At 35.7% G+C, this 10,505-nt stretch overlaps 1 protein-coding gene across 1 annotated transcript in view; it reads left to right on the forward strand.

Annotated features, from left to right (window-relative positions):
- Atp11c (ATPase phospholipid transporting 11C) overlaps positions 1 to 10,505 on the forward strand; it is a 100,594-nt gene that overhangs the window by 35,549 nt on the left and 54,540 nt on the right. The window contains exons 13-18 of the mRNA XM_048796990.1: positions 2,806 to 2,967; positions 3,847 to 3,998; positions 4,634 to 4,705; positions 6,898 to 6,971; positions 8,645 to 8,748; positions 9,483 to 9,664. Coding sequence (XP_048652947.1) covers positions 2,806 to 2,967; positions 3,847 to 3,998; positions 4,634 to 4,705; positions 6,898 to 6,971; positions 8,645 to 8,748; positions 9,483 to 9,664 — 746 coding nt within the window. The remainder of the gene's footprint in view (positions 1 to 2,805; positions 2,968 to 3,846; positions 3,999 to 4,633; positions 4,706 to 6,897; positions 6,972 to 8,644; positions 8,749 to 9,482; positions 9,665 to 10,505) is intronic.

Genomic DNA, 10,505 nt, shown 5'->3' on the forward strand with positions numbered 1-10,505 from the left:
GTACCCTCCCCCAAAAAACAATTGCATAGTCAAATTAGGATACCCTCCTTCCCCCACTTCCCCAAATCCACCAGAAAAACAAAGGAAAATCTAATGGGGACACTTCTTTAGTCCTTCTCTTATTGAATATAAGCTATCAGTCATCTCATTAGCATACAACATAAGGTCTTATCACTCTGGAGATGCCAAGTATTTTAGGAGCTATGCATCAGGAAAAAATGGAGATGAGGAGAGATGGCCAAGTATACATTTCACAATAGCCATAAAATGGTAAGTTTTAACTTGCTGATATAGGGGAGTCTGTTCAACAGGCTCAAAGTTGTCCTTAAAGAGGAAGAGGTTGCTTGGGAGAGAGTCAGGCAGCCAAGGGGCATCCTTTCCTTTAAATGTGAATTGTTTGATTGTTGTTGTTTTGTTTTAATTGTTTTTCTGTTGCTGGAAATGAAAGCCAGGGCCTCATGCATGCTAGGCAAGTATACCACCACTGAGCTACATCCTCAGGCCTGAGATTATTTTTTGTGGGTGGTAGGGGTGAGGATGTACCAGGGGTTCTTACCCACTGAGTCATATCCCATCTCATTTTATTTTTTTGAGACAGTGCCTCACTAGGTTGTTGAGACTGGCTTTGAACTTGTGATCCTCCTGCCTCAGCTTCCCAAGCCACTGGGATTACAGGTGTGTGCCACTGCACCTGTCCCTAGTCCTTTTTATATTTTATTTTGAGACAGGGCCCCATAAGTTGCTGAGGCTGGCTTTGGAATTGCAGTCCCCTGCATCAGCCTCCTGATACACTGGAATTACTGCTGTGCACCACCAAGTCTGGCAAGAATATATTTTTTTTTATTGGTAAGAATCATATCTGGTCTCCCCCTTCCTTTCCCAGAGTATATGTTATATAATGGGGCACTGGTTGTTAAGTCTGATCATTGGACCAATAATATCAATATCACCTAGGAATTTGGGAGAGCAAATTATCCAGCCCCAACTCAGACCTATTAAGTCAGAACTGGAAAACAGAACCCAAAACTCTTGAGTTTTAATAAGCCATCCAAGTACATGCTCTAGTTTGATCATTGATGTATTCTGGTGTAGTTTATTTGGCTGTACCTGTGAATGTCAGTGTTTTCAGACCTCTACTACCCAAACTGTTACATAGGTGAAGAAATTGTATTTTATATTTCGAAGTTATCACCTTTGACACTAATGAGAAAATTTGAATGGGCTAATGCTAATCCACCTGCAGAATGTGAAACAACCTGGCATAGCCTTCAGGAGAAAATGAAAGTTAATAATTTGGATCAGAAAAAAAAAGCTTCAAAAAATTTCATTTGAACTGAAAAATCTACATGAATAATAACACTTGGATTAATTTAAAGAGAGAATTCAAACTTGGCTGGGTAACGGGGAAAAAAAAGGAAAGATTGGAATGCTATATTTGTGCCTGTGCTACAACTGTGAAAAGCTTTGAAAAATAATTAGAAAGCAACTATTGCTGGAGTTCATCTCCTTCTCCTTTACATAATAAAAACCTTAATCTTGTGCTTATGGTTGTTCCTGTCAGCCCATAATTTTAACTATTTAAGCATAAATTGCCAAAAAGGAGAATAAAATTATGGGTTTTCAAAGCCAGATATTATAAATAGAAGAGATAAATCTGAGATAAAATAGAAATGCTTAAAATAGTCTATTGTAATGGAAAATTTATTTTATAGCTGATTCTCCCATTATTTATTAAAATATGCTTATGTTATACATGAACCTATTATTATAAACTGTTTTTATAAATTTTTTTTATAAATTTGGAAACTTAAGAGAAGTGTCTGAAAAATGTGCATACTGTGTAGAAAGAAATACAGTAGTGTTTTTTTTATCACTATTGACCTATTGTGTCTCCTAATTAGATTACTTTTCTAGTCTATATTCTGTGATTCTTATGGTATTATATGATATAATACATATTACTTCAATGTTTTTACAGAAAATTTTAGTTTTCAGGGGGGAAAAGCTCATCAGTTTTTATTTTTATTTTGTTACATCCAGTTAATTTTTGGTTCCTATCAAATTTTTTTCCAATGGGTTATTTACATGCCAGCCCATAAAGAGAGAAAAAGAATGTGTGTGTGTGTGTGTGTGTGTGTGTCGTGCACGCGCATGTGTATGTATATGTGTGTGTGTAAAGTAAATGCTCAGTATATTAGTATATTTTCGTTTCCCCCTTGGAAAATTAATATAGCTTCTATACATTGAAACAGGTTAAGTTAAATAGTTAAATTAAAGAGTTTTTAGTTTGATAAGAAAGTCATGGTTTTTCTTCTTATTGATCTTCTACATTTAAGTAGGTCTACCTTAGTTATATGTCACTATTTCAGTGTCTTTAAAAACATTCATTCCACATTTGTTTAATAGGATTGTCTCTGTAATTCCTGACATTTGACTAGAAGTCTTAGAAGTGATTTTTCCCCTATAGATATGAAATTTTAATAACTAAAATTATTAATTAAATAAAAAACTAATAATTTTTAATTAATAAAAATTCATGGGTGGGGCTGGGGTTGTGGCTCAGTAGCGCCTGCCTCGCACATGTGAGGCACTGGGTTCAGTCCTTAGCATCACATTAAGATAAATAAATGGAGATATTGTATCTATCTACAACTAAAACAAATATTTAAAAAAAAATTCATGGTCTAGGGATACAGCTCAGTGGTAGAGCACTTGTCTTGCATGTGTGAGGCCCTGGGTTTAATCCCCAGAACCTTAAAATAATTATCACACTAAAGAAACATATGTTTGTGTCCTTGTTTTCAGGTGGATTATGTATTTACAGATAAGACTGGAACACTTACTGAAAATAGCATGGAATTCATTGAATGCTGCATAGATGGGCACAAATATAAAGGTGTAACTCAGGAAGTTGATGGATTATCTCAGACTGATGGACCTTTAACATATTTTGACAAAGCAGATAAGGTGACATTTTCTGCATTACCATTTTTACCTGAGAATTCAGTCTATATAAGCATGTACTTCCCCCTGCATAGTAGAAACAATTTTCCAGTAGACAAATGACCTAAAATTTTGAATAACCATTTGATTTTTCTTTTTGCTTTGCCATTTCTTGTTTTACTAATACCACTAGAATTTATAAATTAGTAGAACTCATAAGTAGAGAGAATTATGGGAAGTAGCATTTAAGTAAAAATTTCACTTGCCTATCTGATTATAATTTTTTAAAATATGAGCTCCTTCAAAGAATGATATCTCTTCAAATCATTTAGGTCCTAGGAGTATGTAGACATTAAATGACCCAGAGTGTCCCTATACCTGAGCTATTGCTCAATTATGAATTAGGTATCAAATGGCATTCCTTAGCCAGGCCTGATGGTGCACGCCTGTAATACCAGCAGCTCGGGAGGCTGAGACAGGAGGATTGTGAGTTCAAAGCCAGCCTCAGCAAAAGTGAGACATTAAGCAACTCAGTGAGACTCTAGGGCTGGGGATGTGGCTCCATGGGTGAGTGCCCCAAATTCAATTCCCGTTAACACCACCCCCCACCCAATAGATATATGGCATTCCCTTTAGTCCATTAAGAAGTCAGTGGCTTATTATAGGTGGCACTACAGTAACCTGAATGTGTTTATGCATCCTCTAGGGATACTGGCTAGGGACCAGAAATTCTGTTAGTAGTTGAGGGAATATATAGCTCATTTGAGTCCTAGGAATTTATAATTTTTGTTACTCAGTTCTCTAGAGGTTATAATATTCTCTCACATTAATACATTTTATGTGTTCAGTGCCTAGTGATCAAAGTGAAAATAATGCAGTTATTCTTCTGTTGCTTTTCCACAGAATCGAGAAGAACTCTTTCTGCGTGCCATGTGTTTATGTCATACTGTAGAAATTAAAACAAATGATACTGTTGATGGAGCTACAGAATCAGCTGAATTAACCTATATCTCCTCCTCACCAGATGAAATAGCTTTGGTGAAAGGAGCTAAAAAGTAAGAACTCTTGTACTTCTCCTAAGAAAGTGAAATCACAGGATGACAGGAGTTAATTTGAGTTTTTTTTTTTTCCATTTGCTCGGATAACCATATTGTGTACCTCTTCTCTAAGTGCTATCTAAAAGTTTGTAAAAATTCCCAAATATAACCAGTTACATCCAAATAGAAAATAGTGATGCATAGATGTAATTTGCCCTATTATTTATGTATGCTAGCCACGAGTCTGAATTTTCACATTATATTTTGCAATATAATGTGTCTGGCCAATACCAAATAGCAGTGGCCACTTTTTGTACAACACATGTTATTTTTAAAGTACTGCCAGCAATTTTGACGACATTTGATAAGTGACAGTCCAGTTTTCCCCAGGAGGCTCAAGATGATTAAGTGGTAAAAGGTCACTTAATATGTTAGCTGCAGAATTGGAATTACAAATTGTCTTTACCTTGGTTATAATAATTGTGACTAGGCTTTGACTTGCTCTGTTCTATCAACTGATCCAGGAATGGTAAGTGCAGTTGTAGGTTGAGATCATGTAAGAGAGAAGAATTAACAAGGATGAATAGATTCATTACAAGGGGAAATTAATTGTTCCTTAGAGACACACAAAGGTTCTTTTTTGTTTTTGATAGGTACGGGTTCACATTTTTAGGAAATCGGAATGGACATATGATACTAGAGAACCAAAGAAAAGAAATAGAAGAGTAAGTAGCTCTGTGTTGTCTTATGTCCATCACTCCCAACCCCAGTCAACTTTACATGGATTTAGGAAGGATTACAAAGGAAACTAATGGACCTATAAATGTAGAGCTCTGCTCTCTCAATTCAGAGTTCTATATAATAAATGTAGCAGTAGAAGCTGTTTTTAATACAATGGCAGGAACTGGGATGTGTTTCACATGTAGGTCCAGTAGCCAGAATGAGAATTTGCCTGGACTGTTCCTGAAATTTAGATACCATTTTAGTTCTCTAACACATGCTACAAGAAAAATCAGAGAATGTGTATGAAACCTTCTGCTATCTAGAGCCCAAGAAATCACTCTGGGATTACAAGCCCAGCAATTCAAAACACCAAAGTAGCTTTGGTGTTCAATAGAACCTTTGCCTTGTTCTTAGAAATTCAAGTGTTAGCCTAAGGGCAAGTACCCTGGTACAGCAGTATCTTAGGATCTTAGTATTTCTGTTTTTGCTACAAAACCCCAAGGAACAAAGCCACCTTGGCTTAATGACAGAGTTTAAATAGGCTCAGTGATTAATTCAAATTTTTCATTTGAACTTGAAATGTAATTATCTTATTTGACTTCCATTCTGGCCCTGAAAATCCCATGAGATTCATCTCAGAAACCTATAATACATGTAGAGGCCCTTGGGTAATAGTCCGCTTTGAGTTGGGATGCTCAGCAGTCCAGAGGAAGGCTCTGTGGTCTGATTGCCAGCAACCTGGAGTCATGATGACCATCCAGATTCTAGTCAGTCCACAACAGTACCTCTGTCTGGCCAACACCAAATGAAATGCTACACATAGATGTCTTAAACACAGCTCCCTTCCCCACCTCAAAAAGCAAAAATTGGTCCACTCACCCCCACCAAAATCAAGCTATATAATAAACATTTTAAGAAAATATTTTCTGGTTGTAGATGGACAGAATGCCTTTATTTTATTTGTATATGGTGATAAGGATTGAACCCAGTGCCTCACACATGCAAGAAAGTGCTTTGCCACTGAACTACAGTCCATCCCAACATTTTTATGTTAAATATATGTATCTAAGTTGTTTATTTTTTTAAAAATTCCATCATGCTTTTTTTTTGATAATTGCCTCTTATTTTAACTCTTCTGTATCCTTACATCTGATTAATAGTTTAGCCATACATACACAAATCTGATCAGTCTCTTAATATCATTCCACTCTTTAAACCCTTCATTAGCTTCCTGTTGCTCTTAAGACAAAATGCCAAATTTCTTAACCAGCCCACAAAGTTCTGTTTTCAGCTCCTGCTTGCCTTTCTTGCTTCATTTCTTGCTGTTTGCCTGTGAATGAGTTTTCCATACAAAGGGAAACTTTAAAGTCCTTGCTATGCCTTTGCATCTGATCTTAGTCTATACTATCAGAATGCCCTGTCCCCTTTCTGCATATCATTCTTGCAGAACCCAGCTCAGGCACCTCTTTCAGAAAACCTTCCTTCTGATGGCTTTTTTTTCTGTAGTTTTATCTCTCCTTTGTAAGTGCCTTTTTTTCACTATTTGACAACTGGGAGAGTAATTGTATCTTAACCTATTCTGCATTAGAATGTGGTGAACTCGGGCTGGGGTTTTGGCTCAGTGGTACAGCACTTGCCTAGCACGTGTGAGGCCCTAGCTTCAATCCTCAGCACCACGTAAAAATAAATAAAATAAAAGTATTATGTCCAACTACAATTAAAAAATAGATTTTTTTTAAAATGTGGTAAACTCCTCGAGGGAGTGGGCTCAGGCAGATTCACCACTGTTCCCCAACACACAGCACTATGACTGGCCCTTAAGAGGCACTCATAGAACATAGTAAAATAATTAGAAGAGCAGAACTATTTCTAGATCCTTCCAGATATGGCTTGGTGGGACTGCTTTTTGTTCTCCATTCGTATGTAGTCGCTCTCCTTACTATTTTAAGTAATATAATAAAAGGATATAAATAACCTACCAACTCAGATATCCTGTGACAGCAGGTTCTATATGCAGAGAAATTTAAAAAAAGAAAGAAAGTACCAGTTGTGTATACAACTAGCTACCCTCATTCAAAGAGGAGAATTATCTGTTCATTTAAGATTTTTAAATATATTTAGATGTTTCTATTGTGTTTTATTTTGCTCAACATGGCCCAGGTATTTTACTTTTTTCATTTCTATTCTTTTGAAGGTATGAACTTCTTCACACCTTAAACTTTGATTCCATCCGCCGACGTATGAGTGTAATTGTGAAGACTCAAGGAGGTATACCTCTTCATACTTGACTTTTTCCATTTGTAGGATAAACTATTTCAGAAAATTTAAGCATTGTAGGTAGTAGCTTAGGATTAGGTAAAGTTTTGCAAAACAGCAGCATTTATAAATATGCCTTCATGTATTTATTTGGAAACATGTTCAGTTTGTCAAATTGTTAATGGCAGAATGCCTGGTGTGATAGTAAATGCATTTTCTTGGAAATAAAACTGTATTCCTTTGCACTGGCTATCCAGACAGGAACTGAAAGGATGACTTATGGTTCAGTATACCAACCATACTCATTATTGTGGTCACAGTATTATTGGTAGTCACTACCAATAAAGTTATGCTATAGTAATTTTACTGGAGACAGCAGCTCAGATGTAGTTAGATGGTCTAGAATTACCAACAGTAGGAAGCCTAGAGTGTAGAGAGCTCCTGCTTCAATCACCCAGACCTTCCTAGTTCCCCTGTTGCTCTCTGGAATTTGGTGACTTAGAGATGATTCAGTCAGATTTCTGGGTAGGGCATACTGGATTCATTCCAGAGCTCAAGGATCTTTAACAAAATATAGCTTGCTCTTTGCAAAGGAACCAGTACTATCATCCCAGATCCTCAATGTCCTTGAGATGCACCATGGTGATTTGTCTTCTCAAATTCTGAAAGTCCCATGGGGAGCACTCTCAGATGTGTGTGTATGTGTGCACACATGTGTCTTTGGCCCAGGAGGTTTGTTTTCTAAATATCCTTGTTTTATTTCCCAGTAATATACTTTAGCAATAAATCCGTTCCAAATTCATTAATGTAAGAATGAGGACGGACACACTTTTCCTCATAACTTGTGGTATGAATGCAAAGACATTAAATTGATTTTAATGTATGGCAATGGGATCTGTTTTATAATTTTATTTATTTTTAATTTTTTGTCATATGACTTTTAAATACATTTTGGATGTATGAGGAAAAACCAAAAAGCACATTTAACTTTTGAATTACCCACTGTTCTCATGTGTGTACATCTACATATATGTTCTCCTACATATGATGAAATGTCTGGAAAAGTGGCCTGCAAAGGTTGTTTTCCTCAGAACTCTGCTTTTTAATTTGTTGAATTCAACTATCTGCTTTATAAGGGTTAAGTGTCTCTTAGTGCTCAAATGTGAATATTTCCCAGGTATATGAACTAATCTAAAGTTGTGCTTGTACCAGTATAAGCATTTTACAAAGCTATTTTCAAGTTCCTAGTAAAAGCTGTCAAGCCAGTGTTTCAAAAGCTAACTTTGTATAGCTTATTCATAATTGAAGCCTGTTTGAACTTAAGTTTGGTTTTCACGTTCATAGATGCCCTATGTGCACTCTAGGCCATTGCTGAGTACATTTTTAAAAATAATCCTGTTGCCTCTCCTTGATACAAGTGTGGTCCTCCATGATTCACTGGGAGGAAATGTATTTTAACCGAGTCGCATGTTGTAAATTCTGGCTTATTTATTGTGTCCATAAGGGTCTAAATTTCTCTTGACAGACTAAAACTTAAGATGTCTAATTTCATTTGGGTGTGTGTTGAAAGGCAGGCTTGGAATACATAGCATCTGGTTGGGAGAGGTCACCTTAACAATTCTCTTATTAAAATATCAATACCATTCTTAAAATTCTAAGTTGAGTATTTTGGTTCTTTGTTTTAGGAGACATCCTTCTTTTTTGTAAAGGAGCAGATTCAGCAGTTTTTCCCAGGGTGCAAAACCATGAAATTGAGTTAACTAAAGCCCATGTGGAACGTAATGCAATGGTGAGCCTACATCCCTCCCCTCAATAAGTAAATGGAGAAGTGCTGCAAATGTTTATGGGATTACTTTTTAAATGGACGTTTAAGCTGGGCATAGTGATGCATGCTTCTGATCACAACTCCTGGGCAGACCAGGGCAGGAGCACCTTAAGTTCTGGGTATTAAAGAGAGGGAGAGAAGGACAAATGAGTGACTTCTGAGCAAAGGGATTCAAGAGCTAACCACTGGTTGGTGAATATTTCACACACGCTTGAGGTTAAAATAAGATGGGAGCTTGATCTGCCTTGGTAATTTAAAGAGTCAGTGCCTTAAAATAAAAATAAGGGTTGGGGATATAGCTCAGTGGTGGAATGTACCTGGGTTCAATCCCGAGTACCACATAAATATAAATAAGTGGATGTTTAAGTGAATTTTATTTTTATTGTGTATTTTTGTATTGGCAGTTTTAATATTATTTTCTTTATTTTAATATAAACTATTATCCTTGGAGTAACATTTGATCAGAATTTGCAGCCTTATAAACTTTTCCAGAATCTTTGTTAAAAGCTCTATTTTATTTATTCAAAACCTAACAATGTTACCTTTTTCAGCTGCATTCTGTTCATTTTTTTAAACTACAAATGTGTCAGAATTTCTCTTTATACAAAGCAAGAGTATTTAAAGAAGTTGTGTATCTGTGTGTGTGTGTGTGTTCAGCTATTATGGGGATAATTATAAATCTTCTACTTTACTTCTAGGATGGGTACCGGACACTCTGTGTAGCCTTCAAAGAAATTACTCCAGATGATTATGAAATAATTAACAGACAGCTCATAGAGGCAAAAATGGCCTTACAAGACAGAGAAGAAAAAATGGAAAAGGTTTTTGATGATATTGAGACAAACATGAATTTAATTGGAGCCACTGCAGTGGAAGACAAGTAACTAGAAATGATACTCTTGCTATTTTAATGACCAGGCATTTACGGTGGCATCTGTCCCAAATTAGTAATTTATTCATGTTTTGAAATCTCTGATTTAACTTTGTTGTCTAAATGGGCTTAAAGATTCATTTATTTTTAACAAGTATGAAAAATTACAAAATTTTGATCTGTTTGTAGGAATGGTTTTTAAGTTAAATACATGTGACTTAGAAGAATGAACCAGTTAGTACTAAAGTCTTTGGATATTTAAGCCAACTACTTATTTATGTAGATATTTATAAAGTAGACTGTTATGTGTAAAGAGGGATGCTAGAGCCGCCAGTAGAGCTCTGGTACCTGGAAGAATGGGTAAGATTTTGACAGAGATGAACAGAAAGAAAATCCAACCTAAAGTGAACAGCACAAGTGCTTAATCTAACCTGGTTTCACAGACCAGAGTATAGTTTTGCTTACTTTAAAATCATATTCTTTTAAATATACAAGCTGAACTCTGCCAAACATAATTGTAGGACTCTGCATTGATCTTCTTGAAAGAATAAGTGTTAGAGTCTTAATATTTTAGGAGTTTTCTAAGGAATATAAATGCAAATTATGAGACATAACCAAACAAAAAGTTATAAACATATATTCAGTTTGTATAGTTATACATAATTATAGGGTTCATTTTGACATAGTCATACATGCATGGAATATAATTTGCTCCACTTCAGTCCTAGTGCTTGTCCTTTCCCTCTTCTCTTCCTTTCCCCTATTTCCCTTTCTCTACTGGTCTTCTTTCTAATTTTTTAATTAGTGCTTTATAGATATATCTAAATGTGAAATTCACTATAATATATTC

This window comes from Marmota marmota, unplaced genomic scaffold (genome assembly GCF_001458135.2).
Source record: "Marmota marmota marmota unplaced genomic scaffold, marMar, whole genome shotgun sequence".
NCBI classification, from domain to species: Eukaryota; Metazoa; Chordata; class Mammalia; order Rodentia; family Sciuridae; genus Marmota; species Marmota marmota.